Genomic DNA, 25,376 nt, shown 5'->3' with positions numbered 1-25,376 from the left:
TCTTTTGGCTTAAAGAACTCCATAATTCTCAATTTTGTGCCTAAATATATTTACCAGCAGTTATAAAAGGGACTTTTCTAACTTAACCTCAAGCATCAAGTTTTGGATCTAGTTTAGAGATATTTTTTATTGTTTTATGATACATTAGCATTCTAGGATACTATTTTACTTAATGTCTTAATGTAAAAAAAAACCCAAAAACAAACATTAAACTTTGTTCAGGAAGGAAAACTGGTGATTTCTATTTAGCTGACGATTGCCCCTTATAAATAGAAATAACTCACTCCCACGGAGGTAACCAAATGAATCTCTCTTTTCTTGTATTTTATAGCCACAGAATGTCAAAGCTAAGGGTTAGTGAAAGAATTGGAACTAGTCCTGGGCTGTTACCTTATACTTTGAATACAATGTTAAGGACATTGATTCCTGAGAATATAAGTCTGATGTAACTTGGACTCAAAAGGAAAAACCAAGTTCATTTTACACACATAATATTTCAAACAGAGATGACCCCAGATATGAATATATGTTTATAAAGGTTATGAAATTAACTTATGTATTACTATCTCTTCTTTCCTGAAAATAATTCTAATGAGTATGGCAGGCAGGGACCTGCCTGGCCTCTTTTCTTGCTATTCTAAGTAATTCCCATTTCCTTCTAAATCATCCTCATTCTTCTTTTTCAAGTGTTTTTTCTTTCTAGTTGACTGCGGCACTTGCTCTTGGTTTCCCTCCTCATTCTTCCCAGGCCCAACAGCGTTCCTCAGCTTCCGGGTTGTAGATAGTGGGCAGGGAACCTGCTATATTCCAAAAGGCAGCATTCCCCTGTCACAATTCCTGACATGTTTCTCGCAGCTCCCTCTGAGAGACGTAAAGGGCAGCAGAAGATAAAACACAGCTGTGTTCCAGATGTTTCTCTCTTGCTACGTGCTTATCTTCGTGAGGTGTTTGCCTTCGTGTATTTGCCCAACTTTTGAATCGGGATATCCACTCAGAGTCCATTTTTCCTAATGCAGAACTCCTTTGAAAAATGAAAAGGAACAGGTGGAAGAAGGGAAAAATACAAAGACTATATACATCCTCTGTCTTTTCTTACTCTTAGAAACATAATCTTTTCCTACTTTATTTTTTTATTCTCATATTGCAGAGGTAGGATATTGGCCCAGCTTACCAGAAGAAACCAAATACTTCTAATCCAGAGTCTTGGATTTGAGCCCCAGCTCCACCCACATGGACTGTGATTTTGAACAAGCCAGTTAACCTCTCTAAGGAATAAACACAGAACCTGCCTCACGAGAGGTGTAGGTAGAACTAAATGAAATAGAGTCGACATGCACTTAGCACAGTGCCTAGTCCATGGTAAAGCTCTCGATAAATGTAATTAGTGTCACTCCAATGTATTAAAATAAATAGGACAACGATCAAGCTTAATAGAATAACTGATTTAGCTCTTAGTTTCCTGAGAGCTGAAACAAAATCAAAGGAAATTTCTATTATTTCTCTTACTTTCTGAAGAGAGAGAACATACCAGAGATTCAAGAGTCCTATTTCTCCTATCCCACAACCAGACTGAAATTCGAATAAATGGGTTACATAATAGACAAAGTTATTTAATAGACAATGTCATCAATGATGATGTATAGAGATTGCCAACACATTCTTCATGTAGCCACTTCTTCTAATGATCTTATTTTAAAACTGGGGGCATGACTTTAAAACATAACTAAAATATGGGAAATATTTGTTTACCTTTCATGTATTACTTATCTTTCCAATCTCCTTTTCTTTCTGTCCTTTGTCCCTGCTTTTCTCATACTTTTTTCTCCTTTCCATCTGCTGTCTTCTCTTTAGTAATCTCTTGACCTTCTTCTCTTTACCCCTAACTTTTTCTCTTCCATGCCCAGGTGCTGACAGTAGCTTGACATGATGAAATATTCTTCAGGTTCTGAGATCTTTGGGATAACTGAATTTTTAGAGTGCTACTTTTCAAGGGCATTTTAGAATTTGGGCTTTTAAGTAATTTTGGAAGATTGCATTTCTTTCCCTTTCTCTTTATGTTCCCCTTCGTATAGAGATTACCAAGTGCGTTCCCAGCCATTGTGCTGTGAAACCACGGTAAAAGTACATGGTAACTCTGTTCTCATATAAGGACTCCAAACACCCAAGAGTGCATGGCCGCTCTAAATACTGCCTAGCTCAGGACGCTTGGCTGCCTTCATGTTTCGAAAGTCATTTAAGAAAAATTTCGGCCCTAGCCGGTTGGCTCAGCGGTAGAGCGTCGGCCTGGCGTGCGGGGGGACCCGGGTTCGATTCCCAGCCAGGGCACATAGGAGAAGTGCCCATTTGCTTCTCTACCCCCCCCCCCTCCTTCCTCTCTGTCTCTCTCTTCCCCTCCCGCAGCCAAGGCTCCATTGGAGCAAAGATGGCCCGGGTGCTGGGGATGGCTCCTTGGCCTCTGCCCCAGGCGCTGGAGTGGCTCTGGTTGCGGCAGAGCGACGCTCCGGAGGGGCAGAGCATCGCTCCCTGGTGGGCAGAGCTTCGCCCCTGGTGGGCGTGCCGGATGGATCCCGGTGGGGCGCATGCGGGAGTCTGTCTGTCTCTCCCCGTTTCCAGCTTCGGAAAAATACAAAAAAAAAAAAGAAAAAGAAAAATTTCAATAACAAAGGACAGTATGTGGGCTCTGTTCTCAGGGGGTTGTTTAGCAGCATCCGCAAGGGATGGCTGTCCCTCCCCTCTAGTTGGTCGCTGTCATAGGAAGATATGAGAACAATCCCACTGGATCTTTTTTTTCCCCCCAGAGAAGCCAAAATCTGGATTTTTGTGTGCAACTTTCTAATATTTAAAATACTCTGCAGGCAAAACAGAACATAGCAAGAACCAAATGCAGCCGCCATAAGATTCACCCGTTTATGAACCTCCCTTGCTTTGAAAGGCTGTCGTCTTAATAAGAAGCAAATAGTTATTTCAAGATTTGAAAGAAATGCAAGTACTTGACTTGTAGTAAACTATCCTTTCTCTAGATTTTAATGGTTTTGATCTGAGGTCAATCAAGTGATGAGAATAGGGTGTAATTATACTTAAATTAGGTAAAAATTAGGATCAGGTCACAATTAAGATCAGGTTTCAATTTGTCATCTTACAAGGGACAATGCCTGTCTTGTCTTGCGTGTTCTGCACAGGTCTCTCCGGTGCCGGAAAAACAACAATCAGCTTTGCCCTGGAAGAGTACCTCGTCTCCCAAGCCATCCCTTGCTACTCCTTAGATGGGGACAATGTCCGTCATGGCCTTAACAAAAACCTTGGGTTCTCTCCTGGAGACAGAGAAGAAAATATCCGCCGGATTGCCGAGGTGGCCCGGTTGTTTGCTGAGGCCGGTCTGATCTGCATTACCAGCTTCATCTCTCCTTTCACAAAGGTGAACGGATTTGGCATCACGGTTCCCATACACCGCAGGTGCTCTCAGACCGCGGGAGAAGTGGGCGGAGCACAGAGGGACGTAAACTCCCAGTTTCCCCCATCGTTTCTTCCTCCCCTGATTTGCTCCGTCATTTCTTCTATTTAATATTGGTCAGATAAAGAGAGTTCCTTCATTTCCAGATGCCCTGGCACGAGACGACATGAAACCTCCCACATTCACAGTTGTAAGGTCCACTTAGCCCGAGCTGAAAGGAGGAAAATGTTAAGCAAGGAAAATTCTAAAGCTCTACACCAGGGGTCCCCAAACTACGGCCCCGCGGGCCACATGCAGCCCCCTGAGGCCATTTATCCGGCCCCCGCCACACTTCCAGAAAGGGCACTTCTTTCATTGGTGGTCAGTGAGAGGAGCATAGTTCCCATTGAAATACTGGTCAGTTTGTTGATTTAAATTTACTTGTTCTTTATTTTAAATATTGTATTCTTTCCCATTTTGTTTTTTTACTTTAAAATAAGATATGTGCAGTGTGCATAGTGATTTGTTCATAGTTTTTTTTTTAGTCCGGCCCTCCAATGGTCTGAGGGACAGTGAACTGGCCCCCTGTGTAAAAAGTTTGGGGACCCCTGCTCTATACTTTCATCTCTCCAAACACTCAGAAAGCTGCACTTGCTGAAAGAAAACAGCAGTTCCCTTCCAGAGCTTCGTGTTTTGTGTGTTCACCGTTAAAATCACCCAGCCAGAGTGTCACTCTTGTTGTAAAATGAGATTTCTGTGAGTTTCACATGAGACACTCTGAACTTTGAATGAAATGCACCCGTGTTGCCAGCCCTGAACTTAGCAGAGATTCTGAGAGCTGTGTTTACGAAATCGAAGTTTCCGGACTTTCTCTGAAGGAAAACTTCCCTGCCACCTGTGCGGAGAGCACAGACCCTATTCTTCTCTTTAGGCCATGGGACACCTGAGCGCACAATGTTTTGTGATGAAGGATGTTGTTATGAAACCTTTTCCGATGTTCTTTTTTTTGTATGTGTGACAGAGACAGAGACAGACAGAGAGAGGGACAGACAGGGACAGACAGACAGAAGGGAGAGAGATGAGAAGCATCAATTCTTCATCCCAGCTCCTTAGTCTCCTTAGTTGTTCATTGGTTGTTTTTCCATATGTGCCTTGACCAGGGCAGGGGCCGGCACAACAGAGCAAGTGACCCCCTTGCTCAAGCCAGCGACCTTGGGCTCAAGCTCGTGAGCCTTACTCAAACCAGATGAGCCCGTGCTCAAGGTGGCGACCTTGGGGTTTTGAACCTGGGTCCTCCACATCCCAGTCTGATGCTCTACCCACTGAGCCACTGCCTGGTCAGGCTTTTCTGATGTTCTTACGTGAAATTTTTCCCCCAGGATCGAGAGAATGCCCGTAAAATCCATGAATCAGCCAGACTGCCGTTCTTTGAAGTATTTGTTGATGCGCCTCTCAACATCTGTGAAAGCAGGGACGTAAAAGGCCTCTACAAGCGAGCCCGCGCTGGGGAGATCAAAGGTATGAGAGCCACACAGCAGCACCTTTGCCACTTCTGTCTATCACCAGTGCTTCCTGGCCCATCCCTAGAAACCTATTGGAAGTCTCAAAAGCTGTTCTCCAAAATTGCATGTGGCATACATAACTTTTTATTGCACCATAATATCTACAGCATGCCCATTGGCTAATTAAAATGTGGGCTCATATATTTCAAGAACTGTCACCTCAGCAACAAGCAATAAAGTTCAGGGAACTAATGGATAAGTATATGTGGGTGTGTGTAAAAGTGTGTCTGAGTTTCTCCATCTTCTTGTCTTCTTTTTTTATTCTAAGCAGCTTGGACAGACTTCATGGATCAGTAGGACTTTATTGAAAATACAGCTGTAAAGTTTCTTACGTATGGCTAGAGATTGAGGATGACTGGTCGAACTTTTCTGTGTATCATCTCAATTCTCAGTTTAACACATTGTTCCAACATGTGTTATGCCTTATTGATTGAAAAGATGGTCCTGTCGAGGTAGATGTGATTTTCGCCCTTCTGCCTCACAGGATTTACAGGCATCGATTCTGATTATGAGAAACCTGAAATGCCCGAGCTCGTGCTTAAAACCACCTTGTCCACAGTGAGTGACTGTGTCCAGCAGATTGTGGAACTTCTGCAAGAGCAGGTGGGTAGACTGGTTGTCTCTTTGTTCTTTTTTAAACTTAATAAGATGATGAAAGATCATCTACTTACTAAAACGTTCTTTTTATAGTTTTCATTTCAAATTGTTACCAATTCTGCTTCGTTTCAGAACATTCTACCGCATACTATAATGAAGGGCATCCATGAGCTCTTTGTACCGGAAAACAAACTGGACCAAGTCCGAGCTGAAGCTGAAGCTCTCCCTTCACTGTCAATAACCGAGGTAAGAGGGTGCAGATGGGCCAAAGGATGTTAGGCTTCAAATCAGTCATTATAACCCATTTACAGTTATTCTTAATACCATACTTCCCTATGTATAAGATGCTCCCGTGTATAAGATGCACCATAATTTGGGGGCCCAAAATTTGAAAATAAAAATGTATTACATAAAGTTATTGAACTCAAGTTTTATTCATCATAAAATTTATACAACTCCTCATCACTGTCAAAACTCCCATCCATTAGCTTGTCCTCCTCAGTGTCTGATGAGGAATCACTGTCTTCAACAAGGAGCTCAAAAACAAGTGCAAAAAAGCAGGAAACACAAGTAAAAAAAACTACAACCACTGTATAAGACGCACCCGTTTTTAGACCCCAATTTTTCAAAAAGGGTGCGTCTTATACATGGGTGAATACAGTAATATGGATTATATGAATAAGGGAAATGCAATTCTCATAAAAAAAAAACCACTTTATTTTGGCAAAATTTTTTAACCTTTTCTCCAATCAAATTTGACACTAAGAGTTGCCACAAGGCAGCTGATCACTGTCATATGCAGAGGCATTCCAGGAAGGTAACTTCTGTATTTATATAGAATAATTTTACATGATTATCTTTATATCTTTGGTTATACCAATGTGCAGGCAATGGGCAATCATTGTTGGCAACTTCTAGAAGATTGTTTGTTCAGGACACAAGTACTTCTTAGGCAATCAGGAAAAAATTGGAAAAAACAATAAGCAATCTTGAATTAAAGTGATACAAGTGCCTGGATCTTTTTCTATTCTGCAAATCATATTCATTCCTCATCAGGGAGTGTCCAGTCTGAAGGGAAAGAGAGATGGCATTTGTTTTACTGCCTGCGAGATAAGAGATGCAACCCCAGATCTGCATACACCTTAGCTGTTTGACGGGTCAGCGTTAGTTGGTCCGTGCCAGGTGACCATGTTTTCATTGGTATCTTTTTGTTTTCTATTCAAACCTTAGCCATTTTTAGAAGAGAATAAATTGAGAACCTACTCATGAAGAGTCTATACTCTTTTTATTGTTGTTGTTGTTACAGAGACAGAGCGAGAGACAGAGAGAGGGACAGATAGGGACAGACAGGCAGGAAGGGAGAGAGATGAGAAGCATCAATTCTTCATTGCATCTCCTTAGTTGTTCATTGATTGCTTTCTCATATGTGCCTTGACTGAGGAGCTACAGCAGGGCAAGTGACCCCTTACTCAAGCCAGTGACCTTGGGCTGCAAGCCAGCAACCTTGGGATTTAAGCCAGCGACCTTTGGGCTCATGCCAGAGACTATAGGGTCATGTCTATGATCCCATGCTCAAGCCAGCAACTCCACATTCAAGCTGGTTAGCCTGCACTCATGCTGGTGACCTTGGGGTTTCAAACTTGGGTCCGCTGCATCCCAGTTCAATGCTCTATCCACTGCACAAACACCTGGTCAGGCAAGACCCTATACTATTAATAAGTCATGACAAATTTATGCACAGAATCCCTTATTCTGCAAAATAAATTCTGAGTGATCCAATGCTCCAAATTAGAAACATAATTATAATTACAGTAACAAAATGAGCTTCAAGGTAAAAAAATAAATTAAAACTTCAAATAATCTAACGATTAACTTCTTTTTAGTCCTAGGAATGACAGGAAAGGTTTCAGAGCAGAAGCTGGGTTTTGAAAGATGAATAAGGGGGTTTTTTTGTTTGTTTTTTTTTCATTTTTCCAAAGCTGGAAACGGGGAGGCAGTCAGACAGACTCCCACATGTGCCCGACCGGGATCCACCCGGCACACCTACCAGGGGGTGATGCTCTGCCCCTCCGGGGCATCGCTCTGCCACGACCAGAGCCACTCTAGCACCTGGGGCAGAGGCCACAGAGCCATCCCCAGTGCCTGGGCCATCTTTGCTCCAATGGAGCCTCGCTGCAGGAGGGGAAGAGAGAGACAGAGAGGAAGGAAAGGGGGAGGGGTGGAGAAGCAAATGGGCGCCTCTCGTGTGTGCCCTGGCCGGGAATTGAACCCGGACTCCTGCACGCCAGGCCAACGCTCCACCGCTGAGCCAACCGGCCAGGGCCTGAATAAGGGTTTTAAGGTAGGAAAGAAGATAAGCCTGAAAACACATGTGTGTTTAGACCAGTGGTAGTCAACCTGGTCCCTACCACCCACCGGTGGGCATTCCAGCTTTCATGGTGGGTGGTAGCAGAGCAACCAAAGTATAAATAAAAAGATAGATTTAACTATAGTAAGTTGTTTTATAAAGATTTATTCTGCCAAACTTAGTGAAAATCCAACATAAAGTACTTGGTAAGTAATTATTATTATATGCTTTAACTTGCTATAACACTGCTTTCTAAATTTTATAAAGTAAAGTTACTTCCCTACTTTATAAATCACCATTACTGTGGAACCGGTGGGCGGTTAGAAAATTTTACTACTAACAGAGATACAAAAGTGGGCGGTAGGAATAAAAAGGTTGACTACACCTGGTTTAGACTGTACATTGACTGGCATTGGTGAATAGATTCCCATGCTAAGAAATTGGGAATTTTATTTCAGAGTCAGTGGTTTGCCCAATTCAGTCAACTAAATAGTACATTTGGTGAAGAATTATAGCCAAACCAGAATTTTTGTGGGGAAAAGAAAAGAATGAACAGTGAATGTTCAACACAGTTGCATACCATAAGGAAAGCGACAGCCTGAAGTATTCAAATAAATCATCTCAATTTGAAATGTTTTCACCACTCCCCTGTAGGAAAGTTCTAGACTCCAACTTATCTGGCCCCAAGATCATGGGTCAGCATAACATATGGGAACACTAAAGACATAAAAGTTTCTTCCTTCTTCTTCCTGTCAAATGGATAAGAAAAGATTGCCCGGGGCCAGATGGCTGAGCAACAGAGCTGATGGAAATGTTCACCTGCTTTTCCTTCCTATTTTGCAGCTGGATCTTCAGTGGGTCCAAGTTTTGAGTGAAGGCTGGGCCACTCCCCTTAAAGGTTTTATGCGAGAGAAGGAATATTTGCAGGCTATACACTTTGGCACCCTGCTAGATGGTATGCTTTTTTGTTTCTTACTCTATTATTATTACTAATTGTTGTTATTTGGCCAATTCAATGAAATTTCCCAAATCATAACAGTTTCTGTTATTTTCTTCTGAATGATGTATTCAACACAACAACAGCTGTAGGACAGCTATCAGAGTATTAGGGGAAGAGGACTTGCTCTGGACTCAGAAATCCTAGAGTTCATGACCTACTTCTGCCACACATTTTTGTGGCTTTGGAAAAGTCACTTAATTTGTTGGAGCTTTAGTTTTTATTATCAGCGTTCCCTTTCATTTATATAATTAAATGTTGATTCACCGAATAGATTTCTAGACACTGGACAATTCTGACCATTGGTTTTGCTTATTTCCTCCCTTTTCTGTCAGCTTTCCATCTTCAGGTGGTACCCAGAGCTTTCTCCGAACACATTACCAAGCCTCTGAACTCCCCTTTCTTGCCACTCTCTGTTATTAAAGAGAAAAATCTTCCTCATAGTCTTCTTAAGAGCAAGAAAAGCTATTCCTTGGTTTGTCAATCTTATTGTGAAAATATTTAGATCACTTATGGTGTGTCCAATGCTGTTATGGATAAGCTTCCCTTTTAAGGATCTTTCTGGTTAGCCTCAAAGGATTATCGATTAATTAAAACCAAGGACCTGAAGGTTTTCCCTGCACACAAAGCCAAGAGATGGATAAGTCTATTTCACCTCCATCTGCCCCTTGTTGGCTGGGATATTCAGAAGGCAGCAGTCAGAAGCATTGTTGCTAGATGCTAGGACCATCTATCTGGGTAACCGGGATGAACCCAACACTTGTTGCTGACCTGCAGGGCACCATTCATCCTCCAGGATGCTCAGTCAAGCATCAATCACTGCAGCAGCTACTTTCCTTGGTGGGTGCTAACGTCTCAATATTCATGCCTGTACATGAAATTCATTAGGATGGCTTCATCCACTAAAGTCTAACAAGGGAGCATTAGGCAACTTTCTGGGAACAAGCTGAATGGCTTTTAGAGTACTGATCTGGTCAAGGTCAGAAACATGTGTATTAAGAAAACTTCCGGATGCTTCTATGATCATTTCCTTCCTTGGACTGGCTGAGATTATTGAATGGAACTTGTCTGTTTCAAGACTCTGGAGAATGGCTGAGTAGTGGGAAGGTCAGTGGTAGAGTCAGCCTGAATTCATAATACCGAGCAGGGCTCAGATCTTTTAGAAAGAAAAATCAAATCAGTATTCTTTCTTGGAAAAGCTGTTCATGTTCTGGGCTCTGCCTGAGAAATGGGGCATAAAGCCAGAATCAGAGTTCAAAAGAGACTGGTCAGAGTGGGCCTTCTCCCTCCATTCCTCTTATCAGTTGTGACCCTGATTGCTCAGATTCAATAACATTAAAAAAGACATTTGCTTTACTTATAGCTTGCCTTAATAATAAAAATGCATATCTGGCAAATACTTTACTGTTCGCAAAGCATTTTCTCAGGCATTATTTCATTTGATCCTCATGAAAGTCCTGAAAGACAGGCAACTATTTTTATATCACTTTTTTGGATGACAGAACTAGCCTCAGGTTGGGTACTTTGCTGATGTTCATACCATTGGTAAGTGAGGGGCCTAAGACCAGAGACCAGAGTCTCCTGACTGCCAGCCCAGTGCTCTTTCCATACCCCCAGGCTTCCTAATGTCCTTTCCAGCAGAAGTTTGTTAGTCAGGATGTTAGTACAACAGACATTTACAGGCTGACATTGACCTGGATGTCAATTTCAACACATGCAGAACACGGTCTGTTTGGACTGTCACTAGATTTAGCAGCCAGCCACCAACAAGAGGCCGGCCATGAATGAGCATACAAACCAGAGCTGCGGCCAAAAGAAAAGCGAGGCACTTTGAAAGTGAGGACTTTGTTACAGATACAGGCTGTAACCTTTGGCCAGTATTTGTAAGAAAAATACCAGGGTGGTTGGATGTGGTCGCAGAGGTCCATGTTAATGGAAACCAGAGATTCTTAATTTGGGGTCTAGGACTTCAGGACATGGGTACAAAAAAAATCTCAGAGTAGGCAAAATAGTTTATATTTTAACAAGAAGAGAAGGGAGCAGTTTTCTTGGGCTTCCTAGATTTTGATGGTCTCGTAAGGGAGTCTATGATCTGAAAAGATGAAGCATAGCTAATGCAGATAATCCACCTGGATAATTTAAGCAAAATTTCTCTCTCTCCCTCTCATACCATTTCAATTTCACTTTATGATATTCTTCAATTTGTAAACGCACTGCTTTTATTTTTTTATTTGGTTCTTATTACCATGAGGTAGGTGACGCTCTTAGTATTGCTCTCTCTTCCCATGTAATCCAGATGTCTATCCCTCCCCTCCCCCAGGCCCACCAGTCTGGGACTACCAAAGAAGTCACTTCCCCATTAACACTTTTATTCCACGACTTCCCAATCTCTACCTGCTCATACAGAAATCCCAGTTCATTCCAAAGCCGACCCCCAAGTTTTTGCTGGAATTCTCAATGGGTGTTTTCTGTGCTCCAGAGATAGGCCCACAGCCATATGCTACTTGCCATGTGAATCTCTGTATCGTTCTGTACCCTCAAAGGTGCAGACCCTGCACATTCACTTCAGCCTATTGTCCTTGTACCCAAGGGGCTGTGGCAGTTCACGTACTCTTTCTCCAGTGAGAAGGAGAATGTTCCCTTCCTCTGTGTTAATCTCAGTTGAGGACTCCCTACAAGGTTGCTTGAGTCCCACAGTGTTAGAGAATTGAGTGAAACAACTCTGTGAGTTGTGCACATCCCCCTATTCTCCTGTGGCTGTGGCTGCCAGGGTGGCTATGTTGGAGTAGGGGGTAAGATCAGATGTCATGCTGTTTCCATAACCCTTACCCTCTTCTAGCCAGTAGGGCTTGTTTCTACAAGACTCCTTTTTGCAGAAGGAGTCCCCTATCTGCTGGTTTCACCATCTACCCTTATAACTGGAGTCCACTGGCCATGCCTGCATAACCCCGATGGTAGTCAGGGTTCAAAATTCTGCATACCCTTCAGAAGCCTCCTCAACTCCTGTGGAAATCAGTGAATAAAAAAAGTAGATACCAGGGATATAATATGCTGCCCACTTCTACCAAAGTAGAGACAGAATATCATAGTGGATAAGAGTGTGAGCTGTGGAGCCCAAATGTCTAGGTTCAAGGCCAGTGATTAGCTATGAACTTGGGCAAATTACTTAAACTCTCTAGGCCTCAGTTTCTTCATTTGTAAAATAGATATTCATAACAATACCTACCTCACTGGAATGTTCAAAGTTTAAAAGAATGCCTGGTCTAGTAATGAATGTTTTTATACATTAACAAAGCCCCATGATATGCAATTAAAAGAACTTGAACTCTGGAAGAGACCAAGGCTTATCTATAAGCACATCAGTTTGGAAGGAGCACAAATGACTGGTCATTAGCTATCCAACGACTATTATTGAGTGTTCTCATATGCTAGGGTTTTTTCTAGCTGCTGAAAGACAGGTGTGACTAGCCGGGACAGAACAACAGATCATCATCTGAACCTAGTGCAGTAGGTGATTTCCACCACATGAGTGGGTATCAAATAAATATTTTGAAAGCCAGATAACTGTATTTCAGTGAAACCTGAGGCAATCTATACAACAGATGAAAATAGAACTGCACCTATGGAAGAGGTAGACTCAGCCACCCTCCTCCTGGTCAGCAGCCCTGGAGGCATCTGGAGGAAGCCAGTTGGAACCCTGCCCTGTACCACATTCAGAGGCGGATTTAACAGCAGACACACCGGGCGCACGCCCTGGGCCCCAACTTCTGAAGGGCCCCGCAAAACCCCAACTTGATACCTTTTTTTAATGACACCAAGTTTGTTTTCATATGTGCAATTTTAACATTAATAGTACATAATATTTTTTATTTATTAAAAAATATAGTTAACATGTATTTTTATTTCCTTCTCTCTCTCTTTTTTTAAGGGCCCAATATTTTCTTCTGCACCTGGGCCTCCGCTGACCTTAATCTGCCTCTGACCACATTATGATGTCTCATGGCAGAGCCTAGCTTGATGGCTTCTGGACTGAGTAGACAGAATTAAATTTCAAAAAGTGATTATTTATATGTTAGAAGGTTGGGCAAGATATCATTTATATGGATATTATTTAATTTTAACTAATTCATGAGAGTTTGAGTTACCACCATCAAAAATTTGAAATAATTTCTGTAGACAAAGAATTGCAAATTTCTTAATCACCTACAATCTGTAGGCACTATTTTTTTTTTATTATAACCATATCTCCTAAAAATATTTTGTTGGTTTTAAATTTTTTTTTTTTTTTTTTTTGTATTTTTCGGAAGCTAGAAATGGGGAGAGACAGTCAGACAGACTCCCTCATGCGCCCGACCGGGATCCACCCGGGGGCGCGCCGACCAGGGGGCGACGCTCTGCCCACCAGGGGGTGATGCTCTGCCCCTCCGGGAGGGTCGCTCTGTCGCCACCAGAGCCACTCTAGCGCCTGGGGCAGAGGCCAAGGAGCCATCCCCAGCGCCCGGGCCATCTTTGCTCCAATGGAGCCTTGGCTGCGGGAGGGGAAGAGAGAGACAGAGAGGAAGGAGATGGGAAGGGATGGAGAAGCAGATGGGCGCTTCCCCTGTGTGCCCTGGCTGGGAATCGAACTCGGGACCTCTGCACGCCAGGCTGACGCTCTACCACTGAGCAAACCGGCCAGGGCCTCTGGTTTTAATTTTCTTAAAGGTTCACATTGCCCCCTAAATTGGTTAGAGCATCATCCATTATGCCAAGGTTGTGGTTTGATCCCTGGTCAGGGCACATACAGGAGACAACCAATGAATGCATAAATAAGTGGAACAACAAATCATTTGTTTCTCTCTCTCTCTCTCTCTCTCTCTCTCTCTCTCTCTCTTCCTCTCTCCTTAAAATCAGTAACAATAATAATAATAGTAATAGATTACTCAGTCCAAAAGCAAAAAAATATATAATTTTTTAGTGTTTTTGATGATTGTATTATATGAGTTACTCCCTATAGTACTCAAAGATCTACTGTCATGTCGATATATTGTATCATTTTATTTGTCACTGGAAATATAGTTTTGGGGTTGTCACAGACTCTCTAATCATAAAATGTCACATCTAAATTTTAAACCGGCACTTCAAGTTTGTGTTCTTTTTTTTTCCTTTATACTGCCTTTTTATTGAAATATAATTTATATGTAACATTATATTACTTTTAGGTATACAACATAAGGATTTGATGTTTATATATATTGAGAAATCATCACCATAATAAGTCTAGTTAACATCAGCAAATATAGTGACAATTTTGAGGCATGGTTAAGGCTTTGAGAGAGCCCAAGGTTTTTTCTGGTTGCTTATAGGCTGCTAGTTTTTACTATGGATGTGGGTTGTTGTTTTTTAAGACTATTATGAAGTTGAAATGTCACTGGACTCACTGTTGTTAGCAAGATACAGCCTCATCTCTCCCTCTCTCTCTCTCTCTCTCTCTCTCTTTTTAATTTTTATTTTCCTTTTATATTTTTTATTAAAATTTTAAATTTATAGTATTAACATGGATTAAAGTGTCCCACTCAATATAGCACCCTCAAAGTTTGTGCTCTTAACTGGTAGCCCCAAGTAGGGTCAAATTATGGCAGCCTTGTGAAACTTGATCTTTTAAATGTAAGTCGTTCGTGGCTCTGAGTTTGTAAGACGGGACTCGAGGGCTTTCCTTCTGTATGGTCAGCATATATTTATAGGACATCATACTTAATCTGGATAATGCCACTATGAAGATGTGCATATGAGGAAATAAGTATTGCAAAGATTAAATAACTCACTTGAAGTCTCGATTCAAATCCAGGTTATCCTGGCCCTACCATTTGTGTTTATTCTACAGAGCATATTTTCATGTCCTCTAAACATCTAGGATTCTATACCTTCTCCCAAAGCCTGGTCTGAAACTTCCAATAGTTATACCGTCACATATTCGCAAGAGACAACTTCTCTTTGCAGTTGGAGGAGCCATTGGCATATGGTTAAAATTATTTTTAAAACAGATATTCATTGGAAATAATGCTTTTGGATTGTTTTGAATAATATCCAGTACAAAACTGGTTTCACCAGGTGTTTTCCATCATATAGTCTCTATTTCCTAAAATAGGAATAGCAAAGAGCTTAGTATATTTCTGTGCTGCATGCGTGTGCAGTCTATTTTAACATTGTTGTTTTAAGATTATTTTGGTGGAAAGCTGAAAATATGTTTCTTAATTGTATTTGTATTTTTCTAGTCATGGTCGGTTCTGGTATATACTTTAACTTTCCAAGTAATTAAATTCTTATAAGTAGTTATATTAATTAGAAATGGTTGAGAACCTAACTAAAAAAAAATCCAAGTGAACTAGTTAGAATTGCCAACAGTTCATGATCCAACCAGTTATAATAGAATAATGCTACATTCTTCTGTTGACTGGAATCCAAATAACAGGAAATTTCTGGATCAGATGCAGCTGTTGTTTATGTTGTGTTTGGCTGACAAAAGTAAACTCGTTTCTAAATTGTGGCACATTTTGTTCCTGAGATTTTAAAAGTTTATGATTTTCTGTGCTAGTTACTTCTAGTTACTGAGTGTTGGTCCTCATTATAGTTTCACAAATCTGGAAATTTTTTTCTATTGCATTTATAAAACATTTTTAATTGCTGAAGGATAAATGAATTTTAGATGCAGTTTAAAGTGGATGCACCTGGTTGGGTTGTGAATGATCATACTTCATTTGTTGTGATACGTGATTATGTGTGAGTTCAATATCAAGCTGTGATGATTGACAATTACAGAACTGAGAATAAACACGTACTTGCTGTGTGAGTGTAAACTTCTGTGCTGTACCAGAATGAGAAGATGAAATTCTGAAAATATCATTTATCTGTGGCATTGTTTTCATCATTGTTGTTTTTTCTTTAAAAAGCCTAGATAAGCAATAAAAAGTCATTTAGCTCAGTTGGTTAGAGCATCGTTCTGATATGCCAAGGTTATGGGTTCAGTCACTCGTCAGGGCACATACTAGAATCAACCAATGAAAACATGAATAAGTGGAACAATAAATTGATATTTCTCTCTCTCTCTCCTTCTTTCTCTGCCTAAAAAAGAATTAATAAATTTTAAAAAAGTAATTTTGTTTTTTCTGAGGAACAGCCCAAAATGACCAATAAGTAGCTCTACAAGGTTCAACCAAAAGGCTTGAAAAATATGTAAAGCAAAAGCAAAATTATTCAATTGAACACGAAGTTATATGTTGGGATAACCATCGCTAAAAAGTCACAATACCCTTTTCTAAAGTGAAGTATAGTGCGGTAAAATAACCAAGGCTTCTCCCACGAGAGCTTTAAACACAAGATAGAAAAAAAGCTAAAAACCCTAGTCAATATTTAAAACTATAGAGGTTGTTTCAGCAAGAGTTAAATTGTTGGATAAGTTTTTGTGTTAGAAAAAGTGTATAAAGTTAACAATAGGTAAACCACAGTAAATATGCTTATACTTGTGTGGAGCTGTAGCCACAAGAGTATGAGATCAGCTGGCATTATGACTCGGTAGAACTTCTTTCCATAACATCCCACAGATTAGCTCTCTTATCTTCACATTCTGGTCGGGGAGTGCTGATTCCTCGGTTTGGATTTTCACTCAAGGACAAGGTAAAGGTGGATCTGAGGCTACACTGGGAAAGAACCTAGTGGACCAAAGGAGGCGATTGCAACAGGAAAGTAGAGTACAGTATTCCTTGGATTTCAACCCAGAATAATTGAGGGAAGACACTGCTACAAGTGTGCTGCAGTCAGAGCTAGGCTTGCTCCAGCATCCTGCCCATCCTTTGCTTTGCATTTTATTTTACTTTCTTTTGGTCAAGTCAGTCTTCATAAACAGTGTGGTCAATAATCCACAATCCACAGAAAGCATGATTTCTAACTAGGTCATTAGTATCTTTGAAGGTTTATTGTTAACCTTTCCTTTTCTCAATTGGACTATGCAATCAGATTATAATTATCTTTCACCATGAACTCCACTGACACAGTGCTTTGCAGTACGTCTCCTCGCAGCAACGCAGGGAAACACATGATGTTTATTATCCCAGTTTTCAAGCGGGGACATTGAGCCCAGAGAAGGTGAATGACTCAGGTAGTAAAGGGGAGAAAGCCTGACTGAGCTAATGTTCTCTGCGCAGGGCTTGGCTTGCTCTTATTGCCTATGAACTTTGAAACAAAGGAATTATTTAAATGTCAAAACCCATTCCTTTCTGGGCACAGAATCTCCCTTTCGGTTTATAAGGGCTCCCAGAGCAGCTTGCAGGATTTTATGATAGGGTTTCTTTATTGCTGGCAGTTGCTGTCTATACCCTGTGACATTCTTTACATCCTAGTAATTTAGAGAGGATGTGGAAGGTGTGGACTGAGATGCCTGCAGACTTTGGCTTCATAGCTGCTGGAAAGAGTGTTCTGCCCCTCCCCAAACAGAACCCAGATCTCAGATCTTTAATTCTGTCAGAGGCATTCTCAATGTTTGATTTTAAAAGTTAGGTTTAAAAGGCGCCATTAATCTATTGTATATTTCCTCAAATCCACAAGTAACTGCATTTGTTTTCTCTGGAGCTCATGTTTACTTTCTTCACCTTCTTCTAATTTTCTTGTGAGTCTTGAACTTGGAACTCCCCAGCAATCTCCCTAACCTTCTTTAGTGCCTCTGTTTTCTTACCTGTGAGTACAGCTGTGACATTGACATATTCCTTAGAATGCTAGGGCTGCATTACAAAGGAGGGAAAAACAGTTGTGTGATTTCTTTTACATTAATTATCTGGCTTCATTAAAACATTAGCTATTTCTAGGGAGCCAAACTGTATCTGTTTAAGCCTCCAAAAACACAACTACACCTTTTAACCATTTTATCTAGAAACGTTAAAAAAATGTTTTTCTGAAAAGACCAAACAAACTTTTATTTACTTAAAGAAAAAAAGAATGTGTTAAACATAAGGAAACTTTTAAAAATGACTCCATTATCATTATTTATGATAGTTATTAGGCTGAGCTCTAATATAATGGTGCTCTGAAGACTGGGAGACCAGAGGGGTCATTAGCCCTACACTGCTGTACCCCACATGACTCGGTATGTTTAGTTTTTGTATTCATGCAGTTTATTCCAGAGAAAGAGAAACAGGCAAGAGAAAGAGAAAGAGAGAGATTTATTTTAAGGAATTGATCCAGGCAGTTGTGGAGGCTTGACAAGTCCAAAATCTGTCTGCAGGGTAGTCTGGTAGGCTTTAGACCCAGGGAAGATTACGTAACAGTTCTAGTCCAAAGGCAGTCTGCTTGTACAGCCAGTGTTATGAACGAGATAGGTTCTGTATGTTTAAAAATGGTTAAGTATTTATATGTACAGAAAAGTAAAAATAAATACTATGTTAAGACAAACATCTGTCTAAGTTGCATTTAATAAGCAAATAAAGTACCTGTTCCCACTTACATACAAAATCAATTTAAAAATGAACCTCCAAAATCGATCTTGTTCATAATCCAGGGACTGCCTGTATTATAGAATTGTATACCGGAAGCCTATATAATTTTATTAACCAATGTCACCCCAATAAATTCAATTTAAAAAATGTTAGTCTGCTGGAAGAATTCCCATTTCTTCCTAGGAGGTCAGACCCTTTCTATTAAAGACTTCAACTGATTAGATGAGACCTACCACAACATGGGGCAGGGGGTATTCTGCTTTCCTCTCAGTCGGCTGGCTTAATTGTTAATCTCATCTAAAAATACATTCAGAGAAATGTTTGAAATCTAGAATAATGTTTGACTAAAATACCTGGGGACTGTAGCCTAGCCAAGTTGACACGTAAGATTAATCATCACAGTTTCTATCTCTGTTTTTAAATAGTTTTCCTGACTCTTCCTTTATGGTCAAGCTATCATTTGATATTTCTTGCGGTGCAAATGTAAGTTTTCAGAACACCACTTACCACACCATCTAGTTTGTCGTGTTGTATGCTAAGAAACCAGAATATGCAGTTTACTCAAATACCTTTTACAGTAAGAGACTCAGCATAAAGGTGAAAGGGTCTCACTCTCCAAAGTGCATCAGCTTTAGTAAAAACACGTCATGTTTTTGACTCCTCCCTGTTTTCTGGCTGATAATTACCCATTGTGGTTAAGCTAGCAAGAATTGTGATTCCCAGGTAAGGCTTTTCAGAAATATTTAAAGGTGATGCTGTGCCTGGAGCACAGGGAACTGCATCAAGAGGATGCCTTGTTTGTGGGTCTGTTGCTACTATTAATTGTCTGATTTTTTTTTTCCTTTTTCAATTCAGTGCGTAGCAGTGTAATTAGAGCCTAAACAGAGACTTACCAATGTTGTTACAAGGTTCACTTCCAAGAAAGACTAGATGTTTTGTCTTGGTTCTTTTTTTTTTTCTTTTTCTTTTTTTAGCGAGAGACAGACAGTAAGGGAGAGAGATGGGAAGCACCAACTTATAGTTGCAGCACCTTAGTTCATTGATTGCTTTCTCATGTGTGCCTTGACCAGGGACTCCAGCTGAGCCAGTGACCCCTTGCTCAAGCCAGTAACCTTGGGCTCAAGCCAGCAACCTTTGGGCTCAAGCCAGCAATCATGGTGTTATGTCTATGATCCCACGCTCAAGCCGGCAACCCTGTGCTCAAGATGGTGAGCCCGTGTTCAAGCCAGATGAACCCATGCTCAAGCTGGTGATCTTGGAGTTTTGAACCTGGGTCTTCAGCATCCCAGGCCAACACTCTATCCACTGCACCACCACCTGGTCAGGCTAATTGGGGTTTTAAAGACTTGAAACTTTCTAGTGCATTGAGGTTGGGATCAAGCTTTAAAAAGAGAACCCAGAAGGGAGACACCCCATCCTGGACCCCCAAATTACTGAAGCAACCTTCATGATTTAAAACTCAGCCCATTTTTTTCGCAAATGCCCTATCTCCTGCTTTGAGAAGTCCCTCAAGGACTTCTCTCATAGATAGACTCTAGAGCGGTGTTTCCCAACGTGGGGCCCACGCCCCACAGGGGGGCAATTCGATAGTTAAGGGGGGCAATTTGAAAATGGACTCGACATGACTTTAACTCTTTCGCCCCGGGCCATTTAAATGCAATGCTAGATATCGGTGCCAAATTTAACAAAAATGCAATTCTTAAATAATTGCAGTAAATAATTATTAAGTATAATTTAGTTTGACGAGACCAAAATATCAACTGGGTGATTGGCGTCGTCAAGTAAACTTCGTCCTGGGTTCACCACAGAGCGTGCTGTCTGCCATGGGGAACCCCGGACGTTTTAAAAACTCGCTAAACAACGCAGTTATTCTCACCTAATTGGCCCATCGCAACTTCTGTAGTGTTTCACATCATTCAGTTGGTGTTAATTTGAAATAAGTGTCAGTCAAAACTGTTGTAAAAGCTCGTTGATTTAATAAATATACATATATATATTGTATAGATATAATTGGTAAGTATTTTATTTTATTTTTATCAATATTAAACTCTTTATTAAGTACTTCTTGCATCGGGGCTAGAAAGCACTAATATTTTATAAATATTATTGGGGCTATAATAGTGCATGCACGACAATTTTAATTTTAGAAGCATAACTTTCCAGAAAATTTTGTCAAGTGGAAAAAAAATAGATAGCTTTTGATTTGTGGTGGTAGTGTAGTAAATGTGTTATATACATTTAAATAAATATAAATTTTTAGTATACATTTACTCTATGTCACATTGAATTTAATTAAATCGGCTGGATATAACACAATGTGGAGACTTGAGACTAAAGCTAACCAAATTGGAACCTAATATAAAATCTCTGTGCAGCAAGCATCAAGTGCAAGGATCACACTAAATTAATATAATAAATTAATATAGAAAAATATGTATTAAAATTATTTGGAATTTAAATTTCTGTTTTTCATTATATGTTTTGAAATTTTACTTACTGTGTTTTGTTAACAATTTCATAGTGATTTCTTCCTAGAACCTATCATTTATGTTTATTAAGTGAACAAATCAATTTTTTAATGTTAAAAGTGATGTATGTTACATAGGGGGGGACATAAAAATTTTAGAAAGGTTAAGGTGGGGCATGGCACAAAAAAAGGTTGGGAAACACTGCTCTAGAGAAACCGGTGCAGTTAACACAACCATATTGGATTTAGGTCTGAAAATCCATTGCAGGAAATATTTGGAAGGGACATTGTGCACATCTGCATCATCCTTATAGGACAGTACACTTTGTATCCCATATTCACACCCCACATGGCTCTTTCTACAGATGGAGTGATCAACCTGAGCATTCCCATCGTGCTGCCTATCTCCACGGATGATAAGACACGGCTGGAAGAGTGCAGCAAGTTCGTCCTGACATACGGTGGAGGGAGGGTGGCTATCTTACAAAACCCTGAATTCTATGAACATAGAAAAGAAGAGCGTTGCTCCCGAGTGTGGGGCACAACGTGTGCAAAACATCCCCATATCAAAGTAAGTTGCCAGACATTTGAAAAGTTTTCTTGATTTCCTTCAACTTAGGGTCAAAATAGTTCTTTTTAATTCCTTCACTGAAGGACTTAGAAAAATGGGTTAGATGAAAGAATTCATTTCCAAGAGAGATTTTTCTGGCTTTGCCTTGGAGATCTTTTTAGAAAGGGGCAAAGGAATGTTTTTATTTTGAGGGTTGGTCTAAAAGATCTGTGTACTTGGATCTTGTGATGTGTCCGGCTCCCTCAGCTGAATGGGAAACAACTGGACTGGGTAGATAATTTAGTCTAGCATCATGAGTAATTGTAACTAGGCACAAAACCAAAGCCAGATCTCGCAGCCCTGTCCATCTTCAAAATTCACAAGGGAACTCACTTTCCTCATACAGAATGGATCCAACCAACTACTGGAAAGAGACTCAAGAGTTCCTGTTCTGTGGCCAGGGCAGGGATCAATGACATTCTTTCAGTAAACAAAAATCAGTACAGATGTTGGACAAGATTCCAGAGGGAAGATACCACATTTTCATCACCGGATATTTTTTAGCTTAAAAAATGTATTTGATTAGGATCATTTTAAGTCTATCCTGCCTAAAGGCAAAATAGATGAATATTCCTCAAATTCCTTCACAGTTTTTAATTGTTTTTGGTAATGGGGTGGGTGGGAGTGTAGGATGGTATGGAATTGTTGGAGGTGGTTCATTTCCTATAAAAAAAAATATGTGAAATCAAATGTAAAAATCATTCCTCATCCAAGATTAAAGCATTAATTAGGGTTGAAATTTAAAAAGACATACACTGCAAATTTAATATGTCAAATTCTCTAGTTGGGGTTACTAATTTTTAGAAAGTTCACTGGAATAGGTAGCAATTTGAGGCCCAGAAAACTCTACAGAGCACATCATCTCTCCGGGCCTCAGTTTCTTCATTTATAAAAGGAGGGGTCCAGACTCAAAATAAACCTAAAACCTCTTTCAGCTATGAGACCCTGAAAAATGGATGCTTAATTAACTGATCTGACTCTGTTGGGCAAAATTGTCTTAGTTTTTTTCCCCAGTTATGAAATGTCACAAGATAGGAAGGGTCCTTCAAGGCCACTGGTGGCAGCCTGTGATACAAGAGGTCAGTTGGCTGCAAAGCAGCTTTTTACTTATTGGACCCAACTCTCCACCCTGTAGATAATCATCTTTAATCGTAATGCACATCTAGCTCAAAGCCATATGAATAGTTTGTGTCCCAAAGGTTGGCAGACTGTCCTGGAAATTGCTGGATGTTGAGCTGTTTGAAGAATTGTGTTCTGGGTCTTGTTTATGCCTGCTTCATTTCTGATAGTAATCAAACAGGTTTATGATCTCATTTTCACTTAGTGACCTAAGGAATAGTTAGTTGCCAGTCATCATGCTAGATCAGGTATGTCCACTCTTTGGGCCTGACATCCACATCCACATGATTAGCACTAAAAGGAGAAATGAAAAAAGAAAGAAAACATCAACCAACCAAGCAAAACCTAAGGAAGCTCTTAAGTCAGGGGTCCCCAAACTACAGCCCGCGGGCCACATGCGGCCCCCTGAGGCCATTTATCCGGCCCCTGCCGCACTTCCAGAAGAGGCACCTCTTTCATTGGTGGTCAGTGAGAGGAGCATAGTTCCCATTGAAATACTGGTCAGTTTGTTGATTTAAATTTACTTGTTCTTTATTTTAAATATTGTATTTGTTCCTGTTTTGTTTTTTTACTTTAAAATAAGATATGTGCAGTGTGCATAGGGATTTGTTCATAGTTTTTTTTAATAGTCCGGCCCTCCAATGGTCTGAGGGACAGTGAACTGGCCCCCTGTGTAAAAAGTTTGGGGACCCCTGTCTTAAGTAATTATTTACTTTCATCTTGTCTTGCATCATGTGTTGCCAGTTGAAGGTCAGAAATTCTTAGAGGCCAGGGAGAGTGGTGATGTGGTTGTGGCCTTGACAATACAGCCTGTGACTCTGTCTCATTAAGTTATTGGAGGGATTCTGTAAACATTCCCAGTGAGCTAGCTACTGTGGCGAGAAATATGCCATGGATAACCAGAGAGAGAAAGCCACTCGGCCTGTATACACTACACTTCGAGTGCTGGAGGGGTGTTTACCAGACACACAACACGAGTTTTATTGGGAAAGTCTCTGCATTGTATTTTTTTTAGCACCTTGTAATACATGTAGTACTTAAACATGTTAAAAACAAACAAAGCGCCTGACCAGGCGGTGGCACAGCGGACAGAGCGTTGGACTGGGATATGGAAGACCCAGGTTCGAGACCTAAAGGTCGCCAGCTTGAGCATGGGCTCATCTGGTTTGAGTAAAAATTCACCAGCTTGGACCCAAGGTCGCTGGCTCAAGCAAGGGGTTACTCAGTCTGCTGAAGGACTCACGGTCAAGGCACATATGAGAAAGCAATCAATGAACAACTAAGCTGTTGCAATGCGCAATGAAATACTAATGATTGGTGCTTCTCATTTCTCCGTCCCTGTCTGTCTGTCCCTGTCTATCCCTCACTCTGACTCTCTCTCTGTCTCTGTAAAAAAAACCCTGGCATGTGCTGAGAATACAGAGAATACAGAAATAAACTTTAAAAAAAAAAAAAACAAAACCCAAACCTCCCATAAGTAATTTCTTCCAAAAGCAATCATAGATCTTCTTGTATTTCCATGTGGCACTAGGAGTGATATTTGCATGGGAAATGGTCAGAGTCACCAAAGAAATGGCCTGCCACTGTTGCATTGCTCTTCACTGACGTCACTGACCTTCCATTCAAGTCATCCCAACCCTCTCTCTTGAGTCACTAACGTGGAACCATGTGACATGATCACAGATGAAAGCGTGAGGAACAGGTGAAACCTATAAAAATAACGGTTGGAGAAGCCATGTTGCCTGTCATCCATGGCTCTCAAAGCTTTTCCAAACAGTAGTGGTTTCTCACAAGGCTCTTGTGAATTAGCTAAGAATCATTACTCCCACTTTGCAAATGTAGAAACCCAGAGAACAGAGCATGACTTCCCTTTAGCTCTGCAGTGAGGACAATGTGGTCAATTCGATAAACAAAATCACCCGACCTTTACAAATGATTCATGGCTGGATCCACCCCACCCTCACAGATTTTAATGTCTTGGGGTCAATTCTGGGTATTGGAGGGTAAACTTCCCTGTGATTCTCAGGTACTGTGTGGTGGAGAACCACTGCGTTAGATTATTACCCAGAGCACTGTCCATATGGCTCCACCTGGTTAGATCCTGCAAGCATCTCACACTCAGCATATGCACCTTCTCCCCTAACCTGATTCCTCTCCCGTGTTTCCCAGGTCAAGTGAGCAGCTCCACCATCCAAACGTTGGCCATGTCCCAAACCTGAATATCATTCATACTTCTGCCTTCTCCCTTGTTCGTTCAGTCACCAATCCAGATATTTACTTCTTGTGTTGCTTCAACTTGTCCACCTCCTTCCTGTTCCAGCCTGTGCCAGGATATTGCATTTCTTCCCTTTCTCTTGCCTTACTTCTCTCTGATCCTTTCTCCATTTTTGGTTACAGTGGACTATTCAAGCTTTATTTGGGAATTCTTTGTAAAGATCTGACTTCATATTATCTCTTATCACCACCGCCAGTCATTCTCACCACTCATCATCCTCTCTCTAACTTTTGCACATGCTAGTTTCTCAACCTAGGACACTGTTCCTTCACCCCTGCCTCACACTCTTTGTTTGTTCTTTCCCATTTAAGTTGGCCTTACTCCCACGATCTATAAGCCTGACTAGGTGCCATTTCTTTGTCCTTCCAGAGTACTTTGCCCTTTTCCGGTCCATACCTGTCCCACAGTATTGTTACCCATTTACTCTTCTGTCACGCCACTCCGACTACCAAACCATGAGATCAAGGAACACATCCAAATCCCCAGCAGCAAGCCCAGGGCCTGGCAC

At 40.8% G+C, this 25,376-nt stretch overlaps 1 protein-coding gene across 1 annotated transcript in view; it reads left to right on the top strand.

The window, feature by feature from the left end:
• PAPSS2 (3'-phosphoadenosine 5'-phosphosulfate synthase 2) overlaps positions 1 to 25,376 on the top strand; it is an 86,538-nt gene that overhangs the window by 50,949 nt on the left and 10,213 nt on the right. The window contains exons 3-8 of the mRNA XM_066243935.1: positions 3,180 to 3,415; positions 4,810 to 4,948; positions 5,477 to 5,595; positions 5,722 to 5,835; positions 8,780 to 8,891; positions 21,230 to 21,435. Of these exons, the coding sequence (XP_066100032.1) occupies positions 3,180 to 3,415; positions 4,810 to 4,948; positions 5,477 to 5,595; positions 5,722 to 5,835; positions 8,780 to 8,891; positions 21,230 to 21,435 (926 nt within the window). The remainder of the gene's footprint in view (positions 1 to 3,179; positions 3,416 to 4,809; positions 4,949 to 5,476; positions 5,596 to 5,721; positions 5,836 to 8,779; positions 8,892 to 21,229; positions 21,436 to 25,376) is intronic.

The sequence above is a fragment of the Saccopteryx bilineata genome, chromosome 9 (assembly GCF_036850765.1).
Source record: "Saccopteryx bilineata isolate mSacBil1 chromosome 9, mSacBil1_pri_phased_curated, whole genome shotgun sequence".
NCBI classification, from domain to species: domain Eukaryota; kingdom Metazoa; phylum Chordata; class Mammalia; order Chiroptera; family Emballonuridae; genus Saccopteryx; species Saccopteryx bilineata.
Note: the sequence above shows the minus strand (reverse complement) of the source record. Positions and strands in the feature narration are given on the sequence as shown.